Here is a 26,973-nt window from a genome sequence, read left to right as displayed (position 1 = left end):
ATAAAAGAAAAAAATTGATAAATGGGACCTCCTCAAACTTCAACTCTGTTGTGCTTCTAATTAATTTGTCAAGAAGGTGAAAAGGCAGCCTACACAATGGGAGAAAATATATCCCAAAAGAGTTTGATTTCCATGCTATATAAAGAGATCACACAATTCAACAATAAAAGGGCAAGCAACCCAATTTTAAAATGGACAAAAGACTTAAATAGACCTTTTTCCAAAGAGGAAATACAAATGACCAAAAAAGCACATGAAAAAAAAGTTCAATATAACTAGCTATTAGGGAAATTCAAGTCAAAACTGCAATGAGATACCATCTCACAGCTCATAGAATGGCCATTATTTTTAAAAATCCAGAAAACTGTAAGTGCTGGAGAAAGTGTGGAGAAATAGGTACATTCTTTCACTGTTGGTAGGAGTGTAGAATGGTGCAGCCTTTGTGGAAGACAATTTGGCCATTCCTCAGGAAGCTGAATATAGAACTGCCATATGAAAACAGGAACACAAATAGATATTTTCATACCAGTGTTCATAGTGACATTATTCACAATTGCCAAAATATGGAAACAACCCAAGTGTTCATCAGCCAATGAATGGATAGACAAAGTGTGGTACATACATACAATGAAATACTATGCTGCTGTAAGAAATGAAATTGGGACACATAAAACAACAGGGATGTGACAGGAGATTATTTATTAACTCCAAAGTTTATGTTTGTAAACTAATCAATTCCTCTGGGTTGTATTAGATTGTATTAGATTCCACTGAGATGTATTTGATTAAATTATGTTAATATTAGGGCTTTGATTTGACCATGTCATTAGGGCAACTCAGAGTTGAGTCCCTGCTCCCTTGGTGGGCTATATAAATGGATGCTTAATCAAGAACATGAAAGAGGATAGGCGAGAAAAGAGAGAAATCTCCATAGATACCAAAGAGGATCCTGAAGCCCTGGGAAGATTGTTGAGCCATTCACCTGAGAGTTTACAGCTGACCTTATGAAGGAACCAGAGCAGCTGAGCCCCAAAAGAAACAAGCCCTAGGAAGAGAGACGAGCCCTATGACAACCTACAGCTGAGATCGGAAGAACCACAGAGACTTAAGAGGGAAGAAGAAGGCTGAACCCCTGCAGACGTCACCCATCATTTTCCTTCAATACACAGCAAGAGTTTGGTAAGGAAGTAACCTTAAGTTGGACTCTTTATGGCCTATAATTGTAAGCTTTTACCCCAAATAAATACCCTTTATGAAAGCCAACAGATTTCTGGTACTTTGCATCAGTACTCCTTTGGATGACTAATACAAGTTGAACCTTGAGGACATGATGCTGAGTAAAATAAGCCAAATACAAAAGGACAAATATTATATCGTTTCATTAATATGAACTAAATACAAAGAATAAACACAGGGAATTAAAACCTAGAGTATAGGTTAGTTAGGAGGAGGGCTAAGAAGGGGCACTGATGCTTAATGTATATAAAATATTTAATTAACATGACTGTTAAAGTGTGGAAATGGATAGAGTTGATGGTAACACATTATAGTGAGTATAACTAACACAGATGGTTTATAAATGAGATTGTGTCTGAAAGGAATAGTTTAGGGATGTAAATGTCAATTGAAAGAAAACTAGAGAATAATCTAGGGACTGAGGAACAGTGAACCCAGTGGTGGATGAGGATTTGGTTAATAGTACAAATACAAGAATGTTCTTCTATGAACTAGAACAAATGTACATCACTATTAGGGGGTGTAAGTATATGCTGATGCATGGGGAAAATGCAATTAATATAACTTAGGTCTACAGTTAACAGCAATATTGTAATATTCTTACATCATTGTCAAAGAAGATACTTTATCAATGCTAAGGGTCAATAGAGGGGTATGGGATTTTTTCTTTTGAACTAAGGAAAATATTCAAAAATCTACCAAGGCAATGACTGCACAACTCTTTGATGACAGTGAGAGTCACTGACTATGAACTTTAGATGGATTATACAAGGCATGGAGCTATATAACACAGTAAACCACGTGGTGGATGATGGACGGTGGTTAACAGTACCAATATGAGAGTGTTCTCTCATGAACTATAACAAATGTGCAATACGAATACATGAAGCTAAGAATAGGGAGGTGTATGAAAAAACATACCAAATGTAAGCTATGGACCATAGCTAGTAATAATATTTTGATGATGTTCTTTGATAATCTGTTACAAATATTCAACAACAATGCAAGGTGTTGGTGGAGGGGTGATGTATGGGAATTTTGCACATTATGCATGACTGTTTTGTAAGCTCAGAACTTCTCTAATAAAAAATACATAAAAAGAAATAATATAGTGTAGGGCCAAACAACATACTTAGGTAACATTCAGTTTCTGAATTTCAACACAAGTTTAAACCATTCTACACCTTGAGGAACACATCATCAGAGCACTCAATATATAAAAACTAGCCAAATTTTAAAATCCATGGCAATATAATTTGTCAAATAATTACAAAGTACAGCTAGTGGTTATGGCACAGAAAAGGCAAAATCATGAAAGCATTTGGAAATTTAAGATAGTCTTACAAAATATGAGCAGTGTATGTAATGTAACTGCAAAAATGTAAGTAAAGGAAAATGAGAAAGAACTTAAAATATATATGTAATGGTCCTAAGTTCAGATCTTCCCAAAACCTTCCAAGGTAAGTACTATAATTATCCCCGTATTTCACATATAAGAAACTGAGGCTCCAAAAGATTGAAAAAGTTCCCTTCTCATGTGTTATAGCGCAGCACCTGACCTCTAGTTTGTTCATCCTCAAAGTTCACGGACTTGACCTCTACTCTGCTCTCACATTTGGTAGCTTTGCCTTACACAACTCCTTGTGGTGGGTCAACTCACTGTAAGCCTGGCTGTGGCCACTGGAGAATAAAGGGGAGCAGCACTGCCTGAGGCCCCTGGTTGAAAATAAACCAAACTACTTCAGCCCCTACCCTGGTACTGCTGGTTCTGCCATTTGCCTCTTCTCACTCCTGGCCCCTTACTGTTTCTGTGGTTTATTTCTGTGGTAAAAGATTCTTTCATTTATAATAATGGCTCTTACAAAATCCCTAAAAGGAAATTTGGGGGATAAATGGGGGAGAGGGAGGGCTGTGCTGAGCCAAAGGGCCTGAGAGTGACACTGTTCAGTATAACTTAGAAGAATTCTTTGCACCACTCAGGAATCCACCTGGGGACAGTCTGGGCAGCTCAGCTTTCATACTTTGGAACTTTCTTGATTGGGAAACTTCTTTGCCCCTTTAGGAAAGTGAGTCCCAATGTCTTGGGGCTTGATCATCAGTCCTAAAGATATGATGGCCTTCTTTCTTCTTATGCCCCCAGCTACATTTACACAGAATTAATTATTTGATAGTGGGGTAAGCTAAGCTATGTGGAGCCAGTTGATAATTGATTGGAAAGATGTTTATGAATTAGTAAGTCAGTTTTATCAATGGAAAATAAGATGAAATTTACCAAAATAGATTACACAACTTTTCTGAAACGTGTATGTTCTCCAAAGTATTGTATCCTGTAATAGTTAAAAGAGTATGGGCCTTGGAGCCAGAGACTTGCAGATTCAAACTGACTACATTTGGCTGTGGGGAAAATGCAGTAAATTTAACTTATGACTACAGTTAACAGCAATATTGTAATATTCTTACAATACTTTACTCCTCTGTACCTCCATGCCCACATCTGTGAAATGGAGATGATAATATGGCCTAAGAATGTTATGGTAAGGAGTAAATGAGATGAAGTATGGAAAGCAGTTAGCACAGTGCCTGATACCGAGTAACTTTATGATGTTAACTGTTATTGATATTTAGCTGAATGAAATGAACGATCCATTCTGAGAGTAATTTGTGATATTCAAAATCTCTTCTTTCAGCTTCCAAATGATTTTGACAAGGAAGCAGCACTTTTGAAGTATCCTGTGAAATATGAAGAGAGCATGAATACTGTGTTAGTACAAGAAATGGAAAGATTTAACAAGTAAGAATCTATATCACTGGTGATTCAGAAGGTACCAAACAAGGTTGATAAAAAGAGACTTTGGTATTAAATTCAAATTTTAAGAAAAGATTATCAAAACTTGCCTTTTTTTTTTTCAGTTCCATAACCTTCTGTCTCAGAGGAGAAGGTATCTTTTATAAAGTAATTATAAAAAAGACATCTGATTTTACTATTAAATATTCAGTAATTACAGTTTCTCACCTATTCATTACTATATTCCTTGGGAACTAAGAGACAGAATGAGCATTACACTTGACCTATGTGTAAGCACATTTTGCCATTTTTCTGCCACCTGACACAATACACTTCCCTTTTCTTCCTGACTCCAGTGTAGGTTGATAAGGCACCATATGATGGCAAATAAATTAGTTGCTTTGATTTTTTATTGGATTTTCTGTAACTCAAAAACTGGCTTGAGAAATGGAGAATTATTTTGGTTATGGATTTTCTAAAGTGTTTCCAGGTTGATTTGTCTTTCTAGCCATGTTGACATTTTCAATTAAAGCCTATTAGAACACTGTGATGCCTTAATTCATTCAATATTTCTTATACAAATAGTTTATGTATTTACATATAATGACATACTGTCTCTGAGTTGCTTAGGCTTCTAACCTAAAACCCTCACTACAGGTATATTTATGGTATTTTAGCAGTTTAGGCCTACATGGGAAACATACATATTTGCAAGTATATAAATGCATATACAATTTATGTTTTATCTTTAGGAGGTACCAGGGATTGAACCCAGGACTTGTACATGGGAAGCAGGCACTCAACCACTGAGCCACATCTCTCCAATGAAAGCTGGTTTTTTCACCTGTTTCTTTGTTTTTAGGGGGTGCCAGGGATCAAACCTGGGACCTCGTACATGGGAAGCAGGTGCTCAACCAAAAGAGCTACATCTGCTCCCCTACAATTTATGTTTTTGTTTTTGTTTTTTTATTAAATTGTCTTTTTTTTAAAGATACATAGATCACAAAAAATGTTACATTAAAAAATATAAGAGGTTCCCATATACCGCACTCCCCTCCCCCCACTCCTCCCACATCAACAACCTCTTTCATCTGTGTGGCACATTCACTGCATTTGGTGAATACATTTCGGAGCACTGCTGCACTGCATGGGTTATAGTTTACACTCTCCTCCAGTCCATTCCGTGGGTTATGGCAGGATATATAATGATTAGCACCTGTCCCTGCAATATCATTTAGGACAACTCCAAGTCCCGAATATGCCCCCGCATCTCATCTCTTCCCTCTCCCTCAGCCCTCAGCAACTACCATGGCCACTGTCTCCAGATCAATGCTACAGTTTCTTCCATTACTAGTCACGTTAGTTCTATAGTAGAATACCAGTAAGTTCAGTCTAATCCGTATTTTATTCCTCCATCCTGTGGACCCTCGTTTGGTGATGTCCACTCCACGGGGGCTTAGATCCCACATGGTTGATGGATGCGATTCTCCTGCTTGGAATTGTAGGCACTCTCGGTTCCCTGGTGTGGTGGTTGACCATCTTCACCTCCCTATTAGCCAACCTGTGCAAGTCCAACAACTTGAAGAAAAGGAGCTGCCACTCTACTGAGGCTCAGGGCCCAGATGACACATGGCAGTCCAGAGATTGAAGTCTCCTGGGTATACACCAACCCCAGCACCAACCACAGGTTCAGTAAAAGTGACAGAAGAGGCATGTGTAGAAAGTTCATATATGAGTCCAACTCCATCACACTCAGAAACACAAATTCCCAGGTAGGGCCCACTGACAAGGCACTGAACTCCAGAGCCAACTGCCATGATCATAGAACCTGTGTGTCTCCATAGCCCTCAAGAGCATCCGTACCTGGGATTGTATCTACTTGGGCTGTCTCTGGGATCCTGCATGAGACTGGATATATGGGAGTCCCCTGTGTTGTATATGTGACTTACTGTGATCTAAAACTTTTTTGAAGATAAAATTAAAAATTAGAAAAAAAAAAAAAAAGAAAGCCTATAGACACTGAGGAAGAAATGAAAGAAATAAATTGCCTTGCCACTATACATACAGGGCAACACCTATTACAGTGATGAAAGGCAAAATGTCAAAAACAAAGTTTTATGTTATTTTTCATTTTTAATACCCCAATTTATTTTTACTTTATTTTAATTTTTCTAAAGTAGTATGTATTCTATTTCTAATCTATAAACCTATCACTACTATTTCATTTTCCTATTACAGCTTTTGTTTTAAGGCAGCATTTCCTGAATTTCAGCCATTATATAACACTTTTAGATTCCTTTCCATATTTATATGTCATCTGTTATATTATTCACTTAGTGTTTTTCCCTAAAAGATTCTATTTAAATAACCTAGTTCTAAGCAATAATACCCAGAAAGCAACATATTTGATGTGCTAGTTGCTATTTTAAAATACATATGTAATGATTAAAATTTTAAATGTTCATCCAAGAATGACCTAAAATTGCCTCACATACCACCAAGTATGAATTTTATTCACACCTCCATAAAGCTGTGAACAAAATTCTTGCTATTTCTTCTTCTGGAAAGACTGTATATTGATATTTACTGTCATATAGGTGTTGATGGCATAATTTCTTTCATTCCAGCTTAATTAGAACTATACGTAAGACTTTGCAAGACCTTGAAAAAGCTATTAAAGGCATAGTCGTAATGGATTCTACACTGGAGGCCCTCTCTGGCAGCTTACTTATGGGAAAAGTTCCAGAAACATGGGCCAAACAATCATACCCAAGTCTTAAACCTCTAGGGAGTTATATTACAAATTTTCTAGCTCGGCTGGAATTTTTACAGGTAAAAGACACATCTTAATGTTTTTTGGTTGACTGGGAGATAGTAGAAATGGGCTGTGGTCATTTGAAAGTCTCTGAGTTGAATGGAATGTGATTAATAGGGTCATGGTAATCTAAGCAAAATTTTAAATTACTGGAAATGACATATATTTCGAAATATTGAAAACTTTAAATCTGTTCTTGGATCCAAGAAAAGGTGATATTTTTATTTCTGAAGATTCTGGGTTTGTGGTTCTCTGAGATCAAAATTTAATATTGTCTCGTGATTTAAATACTGACTGGTAAATCAAGAAAAAAAGAATCTGAGGCTTGAATTTATCAATAATTGGCCATTGTCTTAAAACTCAGTGCTTTACAATGTTCTCTTAGCTCATAGAACCAGGGGAAAAACGAGTGCTTTGAAATACACCACCCTTCCCTACTATGTGTTCCCAACAGTGTTCCCAACTTGTGGTTTATATGTATGTGAGGGGTGGATAGAGATACCCGCAAATACTGTTTTTGGAAACTGACATACTTTATGTCACATTTCAGTATTTAATTGCATTTTCATTATACAAAAGCATTGTTTCAATGCAGAAGCTATCATAAAATAGTGCTTGTAAAGACATGAAGAGACATGATCTCTCATATATCCCTTTTCAGTTTTTTCCACTCTGATAGATCACAGTATCTTGTTTCAGTTTGACTTGCTTTGATTATTAGTGAGACTGTGCTTCTTTGTGTGTGTGTTTGCCATTTGTATTTTGTTCTGTGAATTGCTTATTCATATCCTAGACCCATTTTTCTTTTGGACTATTTTTTTTAATGATTTATAGGCACTTTTTATGAAGACTATAAATTTAACAAAAGAAACAGTATGGAATAGACATTTTAAATGTTTAGGCTCTAGAAAAACTGCCACTTACTAGCTTCAGTTCCTCATTCATAAAATTCGCACTTCTATCTCATTGAATTGTAATGATTACACATAAGAATTCATTCAAAGCACTTAGCATAGTCCCTGGTATGTGGTAAACATTTGGTAAATGTAGATTATTCTTTTTATATAATCAGAAATTCTTGGATTTTATCAAATGTCTTTTCAGCATTTATTGCTGATGATGCGATTTTTTTCCTTCTTTAGGAAAATAATCTCCTTTAGTTTTTTTTTTTTGTTGTTTTTTTAATGGTTTTCACCTGCACCTGCAAGTTAGAATTGCCTGGGAAGCTTTTTTATTTTATTTTATTTTTTATTTTATTTCTCTCCCCTTCCTCACCCCACCCCCATTTGTCTGCTTTCTGTGTCCATTCGCTGTGTGTTCTTCTGTGTCCACTTGTATTCTCGTCAGCGGCACTGGGAATCTTTGTCTCTTTTTTGGTTGCATCATCTTGCTGCGTCAGCTCTTCATGTATGCAGCGCCATTCCTGGACAGGCTGCACTTTTTGTGCGCTGGGTGGTTCTCCTTACGGGGTGCACTCCTTGCATGTGGGGCTCCCCTATGTGGGGGACACCCCTGCATGGCATGGCACTCCTGGCAAACATCAGCACTGTGCACGGGCCAGCTCATCACATGAGTCAGAAGGCCCTGGGTTTGAACCCTGGACCTCCCATGTGGTAGGTGGATGCCCTATCCTTTGGGCCAAATCTGCTCCCCATCCTTTAGGTTATTATTGCATTGAATTATATCACTAGATTTCCAAGTGTTAAACCTTTCTTGTATTCCTAGAAAAATCACCATTGGTCAGTGATTCCTTATTCTTTTATTGCTTTAATAGACGCCATTTGGACATTTTTAGGGCTTTTGTTATACATTTACCTAATCAACCTCATGAAAAAGTATTCAATTTGTTCCCCATCAATAGTGAATACAAGTGCCATTCTCAGTCATTTTTATTCTTTTTCTACTTGCCAATTTGATAGGTGAGAATGTGTGCATCCGGATGGTATCCTAGCCATGTCTGCATTATTATCTTGACTGCTTCCTTTTTCTAGGCATGTCTCTTTCTGCTCCTTATCAAAAGCATCTGACATACCATTTATTTTATCCTCACCTTGCCACAATCTTAATTTTTATTTATTTTTCATCCCAGTTTGTTTCCTGAACTTTTCTGAAACTTTTACTAGAATTGCTTACTTTTCCTGTGTATTGTTTTGTTCCTAGAGAGCCTTTGAACAGTCTTTAGCTTTGTCCCTCTGGGAGCTCATTGCTCCTTTCTCAGAGGTGTCCTGGCATGGTGTCAGCTAGCATAGTCTCCAGGACAAATTCCTTTTATTGTTATGCTTTTTTTAAGATTTATTTTTTTATTTATTTCTGCTCCCCCACCCCCATTTCTGCTCGCTGTGTCCATTCGCTGTGTTCTTCTGTGTCCACTTGCATTCTTCTCATGCAGCACCAGAAAACTGTGTTGCCTTTTTTGTTTTTGCTGCATTCTTGCTGCATCAGCTCTCCGTGTGTGCAGTGCCACTCCTGGGCAGGCTGCAATTTTTTCACGTGGGTGGGCTCTCCTTGCAGGGTGCACTCCTTGCACATGGGGCATACTTCATGCAAGAGACACCCCTGCACAGCATGGCACTCCTTGTGCGCGGCAGCACTGAGCATGGGCCAGCTCACCACACGGGTCAGGAGGCCCCAGGTATCGAACCCTGGACCTTCCATATGATAGGCAGATGCCTATCTGCTTCCCTTATTGATGAAGTTCACATCAGACTCCGTGCCTCCTGAAATCTGAATTGCCCTTTGAAATCATGCCATTTGAATTAAAAGGGTCTCACTCATAATCAGGCAGCTTCTCTCAGCTCTTCATCACAGTTTTCCCCCTGGGTCAGTCTTCCCTACTGTCTTTTCACCCTTATAGAAGCTGTACTGTTTTTCTTTCCTCACCTCACAATTCCTCACCTCCTAATGGTTCTTAGAGGTAACAAATCAAGCACGAGTCATCTGAGTTTCTACCTTTTCTTAATTTTCTCTTGCCATTCATTCTATTTATCCTCCCTTTCTCCTCCCTGTGCCATTTTTTAAAAAAGCTTTCTAAACACTGGTTATAATCCCAGGTCAAATCCTGGATCTGACACATAATATCTATGTGACATGAGGAAGCCTCTAGTCTTTCTGCACCCCAATTTTCTTGTCTGTAAAATGGGAGGAACAAGACCTAACTCACTCAGTTGTTTGTGAATGAAATAAGGTGAGCATGTGAAATGCTTTGCACAGTACCTGGCATTTGCTAAGCACTCAATAAATGTTAGCTAATTCAGAGAGTGTACATAGCTGACCACACATACTCTTCACATTCTCAGTTAAATGAAGCTCTGAAGTGAGTAAGGGAGTTTTTTCACATGCTTGCCTTCTGGGTTCTTACGGTTCTTTCTCATGTGTGGTGGTGGTTCTGTCGCCTTGTGCCCTTGTCTAGCTCCGTCTCTTTCTCTGCCTCTTCTGGATCTACCAGCTTACACTGTTGTAATGTCTCCAGCAGCAGTTCATTCTCTTCTTCCAAGGATCAAAGCTAGCTTCTTCCCATAGAGACAAATTTCATTTCATTGCATTTATCTGTTCAACAAATATGAATTAGGACCCCACTTTGTTCAATGCACCCCGTTGTGTGCTCTGGAGATACAAAGATGGTGACATTATGAATCATGACTTCAAGCTGCCACTAGTCTACAGGGAAACAAGCTATGTATGATGAGAGAAAGAGAGAGAAGAAAGAGAGGTGGGAGAGGGAAGGAAGGGAAAGAAAGAAAGAGAGAAAGAGAAAGAGAGAGAGAAAGAAAGAGAGAAAAAGAAAATGAATATATTGTGAAAAGGAACATGCATAAAAGTAAAATGCTCTGGAATTTCAAAGAAGGGAGAGAGTGCTTTTGGCTCTGGGATGCATCTAAAAGAATAAATGATTTTGGACACTGCAAAGAAAAGAAAAGGACTTAGAAAGACATGTGTGGGATCACAGGCACTGTATCATTTAGCATTACTTCCATTGTAAATAACAAAAATTCTGCCACAAGCATATTGAAAGTTTATTCCTTCATGTAACTGAAAAATCCAGGGGTTAAAGTACCTTCAGTAAGGATTTAACCTGGGGTACAAACATGGTTCACTGGTCCTGGCTTCCTGCACTTCATCTTTTGGCTCTATTCTCTTTTGGTTAACTCCATTCTCAATTAGTCATCTGATGGTAGCAACATCAACTCTGACTTCACATCCACTTCAAAGAGTTGAAAGTCTTTTCCCCAAAAGAACCAACAAAAGTTTCTGCATCTCTTTGACTTTGACTGGGTTGCATACCCATTCTTAAATCCATCACTATGACTGGAAGGATTATTGGCCAGGCATGAATCACGTATCCACTCCAGAAAGCTGGGTGGAAATCCACCACCGGAAGTGCTTGGACAGAAAGTATAGGAGGGTTCATCCTCCAGAGGGAAATGAGTCACTTGAAGAAGGGCAGAAAAAACAGCAAGAGATGTCTACCAAGCACAGAGAAAGACCAACAAATAGTCTAGTTTAATTAGAATGTAGACTACTTGAAGGGGAGTAAAAAGGAATAGAGCTGGTCTGATACATGGCATAACATGAATGAACCTAAAAAATATTACACTAAGTGAAACAAGCTAGATCCAAAACACCACATATTGCATGATTTCACTCATATGAAATATCTGGAGTAAGCAAATTCATAAAGACCAAAAATAGATTAGAAGTTCCCAGGGGAAGGGGGAATGGGGAGTATAGCATTTCTGTTTGGAGTGAAAGAAAAGTTTTGGTGATGGATGGTGGTAATGGGAGCCTAACATTGTAAATATAATTAATGCCTCTGAATAGTACACTTAAAAATGGTTAAAATGGCCAATTTTATGCTGTGTGTGTATTACCACAATAAAAAAATTTTAAAGGGGGGAAGGAGAATAGAGCTGGGAGTGAAATTTGGGACTGGATTGTAAAGTAGTTTGAATGGGAAACTAAGGGCTTTAAACTTTAATTTGGTGGGTAATAGGTCTCTGAAGAATTGTGGAAGATGCTAAACTTGATCAACCATGTATGGTGAGGGATACCTTGGTAGCATGATGCTAAGTGTATAAAGCTAATGATTGAGAAGGAAAAAGGACTAGTACACGGTGATACGAAAAGACCACCATGAGTGGGGGCAGTGGGTAAGGAAAGAGCTAAGGGACTAGAATCAACATTTGAGGGCTCTAGTTAGACAACATGTAAGATGTCTAAAGGTGGTTACTTTTGAGTGGGCTATGTGCTATGGGAAGCAGATTTGGTCCAACTTATAGAGTGTCTGCCTACCAGGGTTCAAACCCAGGACCTCCTGACCCTTGTGGTGAGCTGGCCCATGCACACTGCTGATGCGCGCAAGGAGTGCTGAGCCACGCAGGGGTGTCCCCCGCATAAGGGAACCCTACACACAAGGAGTGCACCCCATAAGGAGAGTAAGGAGAGCCACCCTGTGCGAAAAAAGTACAGCCTGCCCAGGAGTGGTGCCGCACACATGGAAAGCTGACACAGCACGATGATGCAACAAAAAGAGACACAGGTTCCTGGTGCCACTGACAGAATACAAGCGAACACTGAAGAACACACAATGAATGGACACAGAGAGCAGACAACTGGGGGGAGTGGGGAGAAGGGGAGAGAAATAAATAAAAAATAAATCTTAAAAAAAAAAAAAAAAAAGTAGTGTGCTAAATCCCCAAATAATTTACATTTGGTTTTTTGCAGAACATTTAACTCTTTCACACCATATTTCAGTCATATTAATGTTCAAATCAGTTTGAGTTTCCAAGTAGAATATCTAGAAGAGAAGAAAGGTAAAGGGAAGGTAGACTGTGTATTTGGTAGCAAGGAAGAGAGTCCTGTGATATAAAGTGTGGTAAAGTATATATTGATTGGCCCACACATACCCAAACCAGAATCAGGAATTGACTGTATATCATATGACACTTGTATAAATTGAAAACTGAGCATGTGTTTTTTCTTCCCTTCACAGGACTGGTTTAACTCAGGAAAGCCCTGTGTGTTTTGGCTCTCAGGTTTCTTTTTCACCCAAGCCTTTTTAACTGGTGCTATGCAGAATTTTGCTAGAAAATATACCATCCCTATTGATTTACTAGGATATGAATTTGAGGTACAGTAACTCCTTGAACTTCACAGTATATCATTATATCAAAGTCATGGTATTTATAATGGAGGACACTCAGAATTTATATTTTATAGCCCATTATAAACCATCTGACTTCTTTGTGTTCTGTCTTCCCTGAAGAAAGTATATAAATAATGTTCACCTTGCTATCTCTATGATGGAACTTTTAGATATCTCAATATTCAATTAAATAATACAATACTATTTTTCTGTTTTAGCAAACATTATATGAGGTACAATAAAACATGATAAAATGCTTCAAGAAAAGAACTATATTATACATTTATATATATGGCTAAACAAAAATTATAGTTTAAAAAGCTATTACATAGTAGAGATTCCCTGAATATGTTCTGAATATTTAGCCAATTATTTCTTTATAAGACTAAGTCATCTGGAGACAACTATCAAATCAGGCAGGATTATTAAGTCTAAATGAGTAAACATTAAAAATTAATCAATAAACTGATGGTGAAATGTTAACAGTAATAACTCATGAATGTTCTTGGTACATTTTGTTTTTTAAATCATTTTGCATACTTAGAAATTGGTTATTCTAAACCTTAAAAGAATTGCACTTGCTTTTGTACCATTTCAAGGAAAGCAAATCCAAACTTCTTTGCAAAAATTCAAGTAAGGTACCTTCTGTTCATATTAAAATTGTTCGTACCTTCATATTTCTGCACAGCAGCAAAAATCTAGACTGAATGAATTAGTTTAGATACTAAGAGAGCTTGCTGTACTTTGGTTATTGACTTTATTCCATTTAAAAGCTTGATAATACCTAAATCTATCTAGCAACTATTTAAACCCCACTTATGTAGAGCTTTCATTACACGTAGATAGCAGAGAGGCAGTGTTTGCCTCCAGAGAGATGACATTGGGGAGGAAGTGGTAGGGAAGGAGAAAGGAGGTCATTAGTGTTTGCCTCTACCTTTAGGTTATTCCTTTTGATACATCTGACACAGCGCCAGAAGATGGCGTTTATATCCATGGATTATATCTCGATGGAGCCCGCTGGGACAGAGCAAGGTCAGTGGTTTCAACTGCAAAGGCAAAATAAGCTGCCTGCTAATTTTTGTTCTTGTTGTTAACCAAGAGGCCTCTTCCCAGGAATAATGCAAGTAATAAATACTATCAGAATGCTTACCATAAATAATTAGTCTGTGAAATTGATGAGTGATTATTTTTACATCCTGAACAAATTTTAGTTGAATATTTCTATGGTCTTTTTAATAGACAAGTTAGTTGAAATTACTTTCCTGTTTCTTCCATGTTCTAACAGTTACTTTCTGTTTTGTAATATGTAGAACTATCTCGCTTTTAAAAAATTTATAGCTGCAATAAATTTCCCTTTTCTGTTGGTGGGGGAAAACTTTTTCTTGTATTTTGATGAGATAATAAATAAACATACTATTTAAAATAAATATTGATTGAATTTCCAACTTAGGAAACTACACAATTGCTTAGTTATAATTATTATTATTTCTATTTCTGTTTTCTTTTTTATCACTCTACGAACATTTCTCTTAATTTACTTTTCCTTGTATATAGGTTCATTTTTTCCTTCTTTCCATTCCTTTCTTCCCTCTTCCCTCTTCCCTCTTTGCCCCACTCCTTCCATCTTTTCCTCCTTCCTTCCAAGTAATCAACAATCAATCAAAAAAATGTGGCATAGTGAAAAGAAACAGATTTTTCAAACAGGTACATCTGTGTTTGAACACTAACTCTAGCACTGAAGAGTTGTGTAACTGTGAGAAAAGTAGCCATTCTCTCTGAGCCACACATCTTCATCTGTAAAATAAAAGCAGGAGAGAGGACAGAATCATTATGAGAGTCACGTGTGATAGCATAGTGTCTGCCTTGTACACAGTTCTTTAAAAATGTCAAGCATTGGTATTTGTTGACTGTGCGCTCTACCTTTCCATGATTTTCTCTGGCCTCTCAATTCTTCGTTGCCTCTTTCTCTCTCTCTATATATATATGTATGTATTTCTCCTCTTCCTTATTTCGGGTCCTCTCATATTAAAAGCCATTCTCTAAATAGCAGTCTGTTTTAAGAAGAAAATTTCATAAATTATTTCTAATTACTTCTGTCAATTTCTCTTCACAGTGGATTGCTTGCTGAACAATATCCTAAACTTCTGTTTGACCTGATGCCCATCATATGGATAAAACCAAGTAAATATATTTTAACAAAATAAGTTTCTGTCTTAAATCTTTTAGGATTTAGTTAAATTATAAGTAGCAGCAATGTTTACATTAGAAATATATTGTCCCCCTCCTTTTTTGTGTGGCATTTATAATATTTTAGGAATAAATATCATTATGTCTCTTCATGCTCTTAGCCCATAAAATTGCATCATTTTCTTTCCCCCTTCCCACACTTCTACAAGGGGTTTCAGAGAGTCCATAGCTGTTCACCCGTGTTTTGATTCTGAATTCTCTTTGTAGCCTGCTTAGAGGCACCAATAAGCCAGAAATAATCTCCAGAAAAGACTAGCATTTTCTGGCTACAAGAAATCCTGTGGGCCTCAAAGTCAGCCAGGAATCCCAAGGCTAAAATGTTGTAAGCCATTGGGCCAACTTAGCTCCCTTGGAGAAGCCACTTATTCCTCTACCTAGTGCCAAAATCATTTTGCCAAAAGCCTGAGAAAATGGGACTGCCTCTTTTGTTTTCACTTTCTTCTATAATTTTTTACAAACGTTTTATTTTGCAATAATTTCAAACTTACAGGAGAGTTGCAAAAATAATACGAAACTCATACAGATGTAGAGCTCCAACTTATTTCCCACTCAGATACCAAGATCTACCAACTTTTAACTTTTTGCCACATGTGCCATTTCCTTCCTTCCTTCCGTCCTTCCTTCCATCCTTCCTTCCCTACTTGTTTGTTTCCTAAACATTTGAGAATGGGTTTTATACATCATGCTCCTTGAACATTTAATATTTCCATGCACTTCTCCTAAGAACAAGTATATTCACTTTTGTAACCACCTTAAGTAAAATTATCAAGTATAAGAAATTTAATATTGATATAAAGCTTACCGTCTATATTCTAGGTTTTTTTTTTTCCATATGTCCTAGTAATGTCCTTTTGGGGACTTTTCTCCTCCATTATTAGATCAAGTCCAGGATCATGTATAGCATTTATTTATTTTCTCTTTGGTCTCTTTCCTTTTTAATTGTGGGAATATATATACAACATGAAATTTCCCATCTCAACCACTGAAAAGCATAAAGTTCATTGGAAATGACATTCACAATGTTGTGCTACCCTCACCACTGTCTAATACCATAACTTTTCCATCACCCTAAACAGAAATCCTGCCCCATTATGAATTAACTCCCCACTCTCCCTCTGCCTCCACCTACCCCTGGTAACCTGTACTCTACTTTGTCTCCATGAATTTGCATATTTTAGTTATTTTATATAAGTGGAATCATACAGTATCTGTCCATTTTAACTTATATCATTCAACATGTCTTCAGAGTTCATCCATGTATAGCAATTATCAGACTTAATTTCATTTTATGGCTGAGTAATATTCCACTGTGGGTATATACCATATTTTATGTATCCATTCCTTTGTTATTGGACATTTGGGTTGCTTCCACCTTTTGGCAATTGTGAATAATGCCACTATGAACAATAGTGTACTAATGTCTGAGTTCCTATTTTCAATTCTTTTATGTATATACCTAGAAGCAGGATTGCCAGATCATATGGAAGTTCTGTGTTTAAATATTTAAGGAACCAACAAACTGTTTTCTGCAGCAGCTGTAACATTTCATATTTTCATTACCACCAACAATGTACTAAGGTTCTTACTTCTCTGCATCCTTATCAGCACTTGTTATTTTCCATTAAAAAAAAAAAGTAACCATTTTAGTGGGCATGAGGTGGTGTCGCATTGTGGTTTAGATTTTCATTTCCTTAATGGCTAATGATGTTGAGCATCTTTTCATGTGCTTATTGGCCATTTTTATATCTTCTTTGGAGAAATGTCTACTCAAGTCCTTTGCCCATTTTTAAGTTGCATTATTTGTCTTTTTGTTGTTGAGTTGTTGGTGTTCTTTGTATATTCTGGATTCTGAAAACCCTTATCAGATATATGGTTTCCAAATATTTTCTTCCATTCTGTTGGTTGTCTTTTCACATTCTTGATAATGTCTTTTGATGCACAAAAGTTTTTACTTTTGATGAGGTCCAATTTGTCTAATTTTTCTTTTGTTGTTCATGCTTTTGATGTAAAGTCCAAGAATTCATTGCCTAATACAAGATACTGAAGATATTTGCCTATGTTTTCTTCTAAGAGATTTATAATTTTAGCTCTTGTTGTTAAGCCATTGATCAATTTTGAGTTAATTTTTGTATATGGTATGTGGTAAGGGTCCATCTTCCTTCTTTTGCATGTGAATATCCAGCCTTCTTAGCTATTTGTTAAGAGACTTATTCTTTCCTCACTAAGTGGACTTGGCATCCTTGTCAAAAATCATTTGATCATAGATGTGTGGGTTTATTTCTGCACTCTCAATTCTATTCCATTGGTCTATAAGTTTGTCTTTTTGCCTGTTCCACACTGTTTTTGATTACTGTAGTTTTGTAATAAATTTTGAAATCAGGAAGTGTGAGTCTGCCAACTTTGTTCTCCTTTTTCAAGATGTTTTTGGCTATTTGGGGTCCTTTGCCCTTCCACATGAATTTGATGATCACCTTTTCCAGTTCTGCAAAGAAGGCTATTGAGTACTTTCAACCTCTTTGTGTCTTTGTATGTAAAGTCTCTTGTAGACAGCATATAGATAGATCTCTGCCAATCTCTGCCTTTTAATAGGAAAGCTTAATCCATTTACATTTATGGTAATAACGGATAAGAAAAGATTTATTTCTGCCATTTAGTTTTTTGCATATCTTGTATGTTTTTTTGTTCCTCAATTATTACATCACTGCTTTTCAAAAATATTTCATTGATTTTTGTGTAGTGAAACATTTGATTCCTTTCTTCTTTCTTTTTCTCTATATTTTTTGGTTATTTTCTTAGTGGTTACCTTTATGGTTACAATTAACATCTTGAACTAAAAACAACCTAGTTTGAATAATACTAACTTAATTTCATTAGAATACAGTCTACTCCTACACATCTCTGTATCTCCCCCTTTATATTGTTATTGTCTCAGATTACATCTTTATATGTTGTATGCCCATTAAAATAGATTTTAATTGTTGCTTTTTACATTTGCCTTTTACATCATAAAGGGGGGAAGTAATTAAAATCCAAAAGTACAATAATAGAAGATTTTATATTCACCTATGTTCTTCTATAGTAAAACTACTATAGTTCCTATACCAAGTTCTTTATTTTTTCTTATGGCTTTGAGTTATTGTCTAGAGTTATTTATTTCAGCCTAAAATGCTTTCTTTAATACTACGTGTGGAGCAGGTCTTTTAGTAATAATTTTTTCAGCTTTTGTTTATCTGTAAATGTCTTAATTTCTCCTTCAGTTTTGAAAGATATTTATGCCAGATACAGAATTCTTGGTTGACAGTTTTTTTCTTTAAGGTCTCTAAATATGTCATCCTACTGTCTTCTTTCTCCATGGTTTCTGTTGAGAAATCCACTGCTATTCTTTTTTTTTTTTTAAGATTTATTTATCTATTTATTTATTTATTTATGTATTTCTCTCCCCTTCCCCCCCCCACCCCAATTGTCTGTTCTGTGTGTCTATTTGCTGCATCTGCTTCTTTGTCTGCTTCTGTTATTGTCAGCAGCATGGGAATCTGTGTTTCTTTTTGTTGCGTCATCTTGTTGTGTCAGCTCTCTGTGTGTGCGGCGCCATTCTTGGGCAGGCTGCACTTTCTTTCACGCTGGGCAGCTCTCCTTACAGGGTGCACTCCTTGCGCGTGGGGCTCCCCTACGCAGGGGACACCCCTGCATGGCACGGCACTCCTTGCATGCATCAGCACTGTGCATGGGCCAGCTCCACACAGGTCAAGGAGCCCCAGGGTTTGAACTGTGGACCTCCCATGTGGTAGACAGACTCCCTAACCACTGGGTCAAGTCCGCCACCTCCACTGCTATTCTTATTGGGGAATCTCTTGTATGTGACAAGTTGCTTCTCTCTTGCTGTTTTCAAAATCCTCTGTCATTGGATTTTGACACTTTTGCTATAATATGTCTTAGTGTAGCTTTATTAGAGTCGCTCCTACTTGGAGTTCATTAAACTTCCTGGATGTGTATATTCAGGTCTTCCATAAGATTTGGGAAGTTTGTGCCATTATTTCTTCATATACTTTTTCTGCTCCTTTCTCTCCCTCTCTTGTTCTTCTGGAACTCCTATGATGCATATGTTGGTATGCTTGGTGGTGTCCCAAAGGTCCCTACAGCTCTGTTCATCTTTCTTCATTCCTTTTTCTTTCTGCTCCTCATACTGTATAATTTTTATTGTGTTGCCTTCAAGTTTGCAAATCCTTTCTTCTGATGCTCAAATCTGTTCTTAAAACCTTCTGGTGAGTTTTTTTTTTCTTTCAATTATTGTAGTTTTCAGCTCCAGTATTTCTGCATGGTTCCTTTCTATAATTTCTCTATTTTATTCAGACAGTATTTTCCTTACTTCCTTTAGTTCTTTATTCATGGTTTCCTTTAGCTTACTGAGCATATTTAAGACAGTTGATTCAAACCCTTTGACTAATAGTCCCAAGGCATAAGCTTCCTCAGGGATGGTATCTGTCAAATTCTTTTTTTTATGAGAATGGACCATATTTTCCTGTTACTTTGTATGTTTTATAATTTTTTTGTTGAGAACTGGACATTCTGAGTTTTAAGTTGTTGTAACTTTGGAAATCTTATTCTCTTACTTTTCTGGGATTGCTATTTTCTTTTCTTGTTGAGGGCTGGAGTTGTCAGTTTGTCACTTTTCCAAATTATTTTTGCTTGCAAATGGGAAAAGGCATGAGAGGGGGAAGAAGGAACTGTTCTTTAAGACTCCTCTGCTGTTCTGCTTATGGGATTGAAACAATAGTTGCCCTCCTTGCCAGTCCCCCAGTGATCAAAAGCAACAATCAAAAGCAATGACCAGCAGTCAGACCACATACCCCAGTTTTTGAGGTCAAGGTCATTAATGCCCACTCGGGTCCCAGCAAGCTACACTCAAAACAGGCTGCAGTCCCCACAGCTACCTGCCATACATTTAGGGGTTGGGGAAAGGTAGCTGCTACACAGGAGGTAAAATTCACCAATAGTTACTGAAATTTACTAGCCTTTTCTTCCAGCTCTTCCCTGGATGCTGCAAGTATTCTACTAGACTCCAGGGTTCCATAATAGTTGCTTCAGACAGTACCTGCCAGTTCAATAGTTGTTTTGGTGGAAGAGTTAATTCCTGGAGCTTCCTACTTGGCTTATTCTCTTCTATAATTTTTTTATTCTTAAATAACAATAAATGAAAACATTTATAAATCACCCAGAAACATCACCTAATCCATAAAACATTTTCATTATTAATGTTATTCAATTTTAACTATGTGAAACACGGCTTTAGTTTAGAAAGACTGCTAGTATCTTATGTCTGGTTTTGGGTGATCATACATAGATTCTTTTTTGTGAATAAGTAAGAATTGGTATGTTTTTCTTATTACCTGCTAAAACATACAGAAACTTCAGTTCCTTCTAATGTATGGGTTTCTTTTATTAGAGCTCTAAGCAGCTTTGTTTCTCCTTTTGCATCTCCCTCAATTACTTGTGCTGTATTTTATTCCTTTTTCCCTAACTTTTCCTGCTCTCACTCCTCTCCTCCCAAGTACTTGAGTGTTTTCATGCATGCTAAGTGACCAGGGACTGTAAAATCAATTCCTGTCTTCTAGACTTAGAAACATGCACCAAAAAGGCAATCATGGTAAAAAAACAAACAAAAAAAAAAAAAACCCAAAACTTTAAAATCTTAAAAAATTATAATCATGATCTTAGATTTAGCACTGGTCATTTTATAAGATAAATAATTGTTCTTTTTAATACTAATGGTTATTTTCTCTTTAGCCAATGAATATATTTCTTATTTTTCAAGCTAAAAAGTCTGAGATTCTGAAGTCAAATGCCTATGTCTGTCCCCTCTACAAGACAAGTGAACGTAAAGGAACTCTTTCCACTACGGGACATTCTACTAACTTTGTCATCGCAATGTTGTTAAAAACGGATCAACCCACTCAGCACTGGATCAAGCGTGGGGTTGCTTTGCTTTGTCAGCTGGATGACTAAAGTGGACAAATTTAGAAAACCCTAAAAGAAGGAAAAAAATTGTCTTCACTTATTTAAAAACTATATTATTTATCCAATAAAACCAAGTATCTTGGTATCATTCTTTTAAATCCTCTTTGTGAATGGTTTCTGCATTGTTCTCCTCCTTGATAGACCAGCCTTGATTGGATTCATGATTGGATTCAGTCTTCTTTGTGGATTCTTGAGCTCATAATCAGATACCTGTGAAAGGAAAATGGGAAAGAAATATTTCTGTGAAGCATATGAAAAATCTTCAGGATGTTTACTTAGTTCCTTCTTTTATTTGATATGTGTGAAAAACAGATTTGGGGGACTAAATGGATGAAATTTAACTAATATCAGAAATTATCTCTTTTCACAAGTGTGATATCGTTTCTTCAGCTTCAGTAATAGTTTACTTTCCACTCACCTACCTACAGCGATTACACAACAACATTTCATATGCATAAAGAAATTTTAAATAAGGGAAACATTAAAACAAATACAAAACCAAACTCCGTACTTTATACATTTAAAGCATTAGTGCCATTTCTCACTGTCCCTTTGTGAGTAGGAAAGGAAACTCACAGCAGTATGGTTGACATATAAAGGCAGTAAGATGGCTGGAGGACAATCCTAGCTTCCACACCTGTGCCTCTTGGCATTTGCTTCATATTAAATAGGAATTGCCCAGTGGTCCCTTTGTTATTTTTGTTACCTAATATTCTCATTACTTTAGTATATATACTCATAATATTAGTGTACATTAACTATTTAAAAACATTTATACAAAAAATAATTAGGCTAAGTTTTATTTAATTACCATGCGTGGACTTCATTCCCTCTTTAGGATTCCCAGCACACCTTAGGCCATAGTTCCACACTCCAGGGAAAATGTGGACGCAGCCGCCCAGGAATCATGACAGTTAGGACAGCCACTTCTGAAAATTCAGTCAGAGCAAAATGTTTGGCCTCTCTTAGGTGGAAAACTGCTTCTGTTTTGTGCTTGGCATGTGCAGCAATCTTAAGAGAATGAATTTATTTCACATAGTCGACCTCCAGTAAAAAGCATTTCATTCTAGTAATAAAATGTTTAATTATTTGAATTTGATGAGTATAACAGTGAAAAAAAGAGATCATGTTCCCAAACAGATCTGAACCACATGTAAAAAACAAGGACAATGTGCCAGACTGTCTTATGATCAAGTATTTATAGTAAAGCTATTAATGGAATGGTCACTAGAGGGGAGTGGAGATCCTAAATATAAATGAAAATTCTGAGGCTTACGTGTGCTAATCTTTGACATTGAAAACTTCAGTGCTGTCCTAAAGGATAGAATAAAAGGTAAAAAAAAAAAAATCTAATTTTTATCTATTCTAAGCTAAAACAAATGTTATTTTAAAACCTGTAGGTATTTCTAATACAGTACAGATTTCTTTACTACCACTATTCATGTTATATATTCTGTTATGAGACTACACTTATTTCTATAACAAGTTTGTTTTGAATGTTTCCTAAAAATTTTATTTTGAGTGTTAACAAAATAAAATATTTTCAGTATAGCATTTACTGTGTGTAGGAAAAATGTTATTTTGTGCAAGTGTTAGAGAAAAACTCATAAGCAAAGTCTAGAATAGTTCACTATGAGCCTTTCGGTATTACAATGGCACTGACCTAAGTCTTAGAGGAAAGGTAGTTTTTTTCTAAGTAGTTTGTTTGTTTGTTTTAATCTGGTTGCGTCATCGTCTTTTTGGTGCATTGCTTTGCCGAGGAGGGCCCTGCAGCTCTCCACCCCAGTCTAGGATACCCTTTTTTTCTTTTTTTCACCAGGAGGTCCCAGGGAAGGAACCTGGGTCCTCCCTATGGTAAATGGGAGCTCAATTGCTTGAGCCACAGCTGCTTCCCCTGAGTATGTTTTAAGAAAATGGTTATTAATGGAAACTCCCAATTTATGCTGAAACTACAACAGTTTGGAGAAATCTTTCAAATTCATGGAAATATTAGAAATTGTTTTATTTTATAAATTTTATATTTTTTTCATTATTAATTCTATCAAATTTCAAGGTTTCTGAATTTCATTTATAATGTTAAGCAGTTGATACTGATTTCACAACTAGAAAAATATTTTTAAATTATTCTGACTTTAAAGTAAATCCACATTTCACATGGATAATTACACTGATGATGAAGACATAGATGATGACTTTGATACCCAGTTCATCATTCAGCAGAGCTTACAGGATGTTTACAAGCTGGGAACTACACAACATACTCCTGAGGATGAGAGGTAATGGTTTCTCATTGGTGAATGCTGTATAAGAATTCTTATATTAACTCATTTCTGTATAGTAAGACTTGTCATTAGTATGACTCTACAGCTGTGTGAAAACAGGAGAGAGGGTCTGAATCCAATGAGCTGTCACTTAAAAATAAGATTGATACCTGACCAAAAAGGAAAATTTGGAGATAATTAAGTATTTAATTATACAGTAAGGAAAATATTCAAAGGAGGTTGGCAACAAATCTGGGTAAGGGGATGTAGACTGGAAATCAGAAGGTAGAAATAAATACACAATGATAGGAAGAGCTAGAAAAGAACACTAAGGGGAAGCGGATTTGGCTCAACAGATAGAGTGTCTGCCTACCACATGGGAGGTCCAGGGTTCAAATCCAGGGCCTCCTGACCCATGTGATGAGCTGGCCCATCCACAGTACTGATGTGCGCAAGGAGTGCCCTGCCACACAGGGGTGTCCCCCGCGCAAGGAGTGCGCCCTGTAAGGAGAGTCGCCCAGTGTGAAAAAAGTGCAGCCTGCCCAGGAGTGGTGCTGCACACATGGAGAGCTGATGAAGCAAGATGACGAAACAAAAAGAGACACAGATTCTTGGTACCGCTGACAAGAATTATAAGAGGACACAGAAGAACACACAGTGAATGGACACAGAGAGCAGACAACTGGAGGGGGCGGGGAGGGGAGAGAAATAAAAAAATAAATAAAATCTTTAAAAAAAAATCCACTAAGGCATCTTGTCTTTAGAGAGCTAAAGAATGCATAAATCCAACCAAGACACAAAAGAAGTTATGAGTCGGGGTGGGGTCCAGTCTTTACTCAAATCAAAAGGAGTAATCAGATAAATTTAAACCCAGGAGACAGTAACCCCTCTAAAGGGTGTGGGTTTAGAGTTCTGATCCGACAAATGTGGAAAAGGATTCAGCAAGTTCCTCAATGATGTATGAGGAATTACCCTGGACATGGGGAGCCGCAGCAAGTACACTTCATCAAATACTCTCTAGTTGACTGGCAACCTCAGCCCCCTGAAGCAGTGTATTAAGCAGGGTTCTCCAGAGAAACAGAACTAATAGGCGATAGATAAATGTACATAAGAGATTAATATAGATGTTAAGAGACTTGTAGGAGCTGACTCACATCACCATGGGGATTGGCAAGTCCACATTCCCTAGGGCAGGCTGCAAGTTGAGAACTCAGATGAAGGTTTCCATGAATTCCCCAAAAGAAGCTGCCTGGCTAAAGAGGGACAGAAGGTCTTCTTTCTAACTTTTGAAATCATTTCTTACTGCTTAAAGTTCTCCCTTAAGGCCTTCAACTCATTGGATGAGATTCTCACATTGCTGAAGGTAATCTCCTTTGTTGATTGTGTATGTAATCAACCACAGAAGCAATCAATTGACTAATGGTTTAAATCCATGAAATATCCTCATAATAACAAGCAGGACAGTGCTTGCTTGTCAAAAAACTGGACACCATAACCTAGTGAAGGTAACCATCACAGGTAGTTACTACTGCTTTTTTGTGGTAATAAATCCAGTTAGCTTGAGATGATGATAAAGGTCTTTTAAGCCCCAAGAGAGTTTCTAATTAAATACAGAGATGATGGAAGTATATCAAACCTATATTATTTTTTAATGTAACAAACTCATGTGCCACACTATCCTAAGCAATTCAGAAATATCAATTCATTTAATTCTCGTTCCTTCTCTAAGAGGCAGCTACTACAACTATTCCCATTTATAGATGAGGAAGCCACGGAACAGAGAAGTTAAGTGACTTATTAAGGTCACAGAGCTAGTAAATGAAAATCAGGCAATCTGGTCCCAGAGTCTGTGCTTTTAACTGCACACTATTCCTACACTTTTTGTGTTAAGCGTAGGAATAATCTTTAAACTGATATTTAAATATTTAAAATTTTGTAATGTTTAAGAAATGGGACTATCAGTTTTATTAGCCTTGTGATTAAAATTTTAAATGTATAATTGAGTAATTGGCTTTGAATTCCTGATTTTAGGTTGAAAGGCATAAGTGTATTGAAATGTTTCAGATAGATTGAAATTGGCTATAGTTATAAATTTAATTTATTTAGACTTTCAAGAATTATATGGGGAAACGGACTTTGGCCCAGTGGTTAGGGCATTCGTCTACCACATGGGAGGTCTGCGGTTCAAGCCCCGGGCCTCCTTGACCCGTGTGGAGCTGGCCCATGCGCAGTGCTGATGCGCCCAAGGAGTGCCGTGCTACACAGGGGTGTCCCCCGCGTAGGGGAGCCCCACGCACAAGGAGTGCACCCATAAGGAGAGCCGCCCAGTGCGAAGGAGGGAGCAGCCTGCCCAGGAATGGCTCCGCCCACACTTCCCCTGCCGCTGACGACAACAGAAGCGGACAAAGAAACAAGACGCAGCAAAAAGACACAGAAAACAGACAACCGGGGTAGGGGGGGGAATTAAATAAATAAAAATAAATCTTTAAAAAAAAAAAAAAAAGAATTATATGATACTTAGGAAGGCTTGCTGATTTGTCAGGTACTTGAAGGAATTCTGAAACTACAATATACTTCTCATAGGCCAAAGATATCCAAATACTAATCCCCCAAACCTGTGAATACATAATCTTACATGGCAAAGGGGAATTAAGACTGCAGGTGGAATTACGTTGCTAATCAACTGACCTTAAAAATAGGGAGAGTTCCTGGGTTATCCAAGTGGGCACAATGTATCCCAAGAGTCCTTAAAGTGGAAGAAGGAGGCAGAAGAGAGAATCAGAGAGCAATGGCAGTATGAGAAGGACTTGGCGGATGCTGCTGGCTGTGAAGTTGGAAGAAGGAGCTCAGAGGCCAAGACTGGTGGTGTCTAGAAACTGAAAAAGGCAAGGAAATGTATTCTCCCCTAGAATCTCTAAGCGAACGCAGCCCTGCCAGTGCATTCATTTTAGCCCAGTGAGACCCTTTATCAGACTTTTGAACTACAGAACTATAAGATAATAAATTTGTGTTGTTTTAAGCCACTGAGTTTGTGGAAATCAGTCACAGTAGCTATAGAGAACTAATATAATACTAAATCTATAAATGCAGTTTTAAATGTTAAAGAGAATTTGATAGACCAAATTGTAAATAGAACAAACTGTCTAAGGCAGTTTATTCTCTTCAACCTAGTTCATAGAATAATCAAAGAAATAAGAATGAGACAATCCTAATGTACTAGATTTTAAAATATTATAAAGTTTACAAGTTGAGCCTTAAAATTTTAAAATGTTAATGAGCAAATATTTCTGTATTGAAAATTGCAATATAGTGTTTTCTGAGCACAAAATATGAACATGAATATTTTTTAAAACATACATAATAATTTACTACTTTTTAATTACAGAGTTTGCTAGAATCATTGGCATTATAGAGTGGCCATTATATTTTGCCATGTGATATTATAATATTTCAGTCCTAGGCAGCTTCTATT

At 37.0% G+C, this 26,973-nt stretch overlaps 2 protein-coding genes across 2 annotated transcripts in view; both read left to right on the top strand.

Moving 5' to 3' along the window:
* DNAH12 (dynein axonemal heavy chain 12) overlaps positions 1-21,338 on the top strand; it is a 377,830-nt gene extending 356,492 nt beyond the window's left edge. Inside the window, exons 69-74 of the mRNA XM_058288139.1 lie at positions 3,924-4,027; positions 6,649-6,853; positions 12,826-12,963; positions 13,919-14,010; positions 15,092-15,159; positions 21,038-21,338. Coding sequence (XP_058144122.1) covers positions 3,924-4,027; positions 6,649-6,853; positions 12,826-12,963; positions 13,919-14,010; positions 15,092-15,159; positions 21,038-21,228 — 798 coding nt within the window. The 3' untranslated portion in view covers positions 21,229-21,338. The remainder of the gene's footprint in view (positions 1-3,923; positions 4,028-6,648; positions 6,854-12,825; positions 12,964-13,918; positions 14,011-15,091; positions 15,160-21,037) is intronic.
* Positions 21,339-22,008: 670 nt separating this feature from the next.
* Positions 22,009-26,973, top strand: part of ASB14 (ankyrin repeat and SOCS box containing 14) — a 29,009-nt gene continuing 24,044 nt past the window's right edge. Inside the window, exons 1-2 of the mRNA XM_012528252.4 lie at positions 22,009-22,573; positions 23,379-23,516. Coding sequence (XP_012383706.1) covers positions 23,395-23,516 — 122 coding nt within the window. The 5' untranslated portion in view covers positions 22,009-22,573; positions 23,379-23,394. The remainder of the gene's footprint in view (positions 22,574-23,378; positions 23,517-26,973) is intronic.

Source organism: Dasypus novemcinctus, chromosome 26, assembly GCF_030445035.2.
Source record: "Dasypus novemcinctus isolate mDasNov1 chromosome 26, mDasNov1.1.hap2, whole genome shotgun sequence".
NCBI classification, from domain to species: Eukaryota; Metazoa; Chordata; class Mammalia; order Cingulata; family Dasypodidae; genus Dasypus; species Dasypus novemcinctus.
Note: the sequence above shows the minus strand (reverse complement) of the source record. Positions and strands in the feature narration are given on the sequence as shown.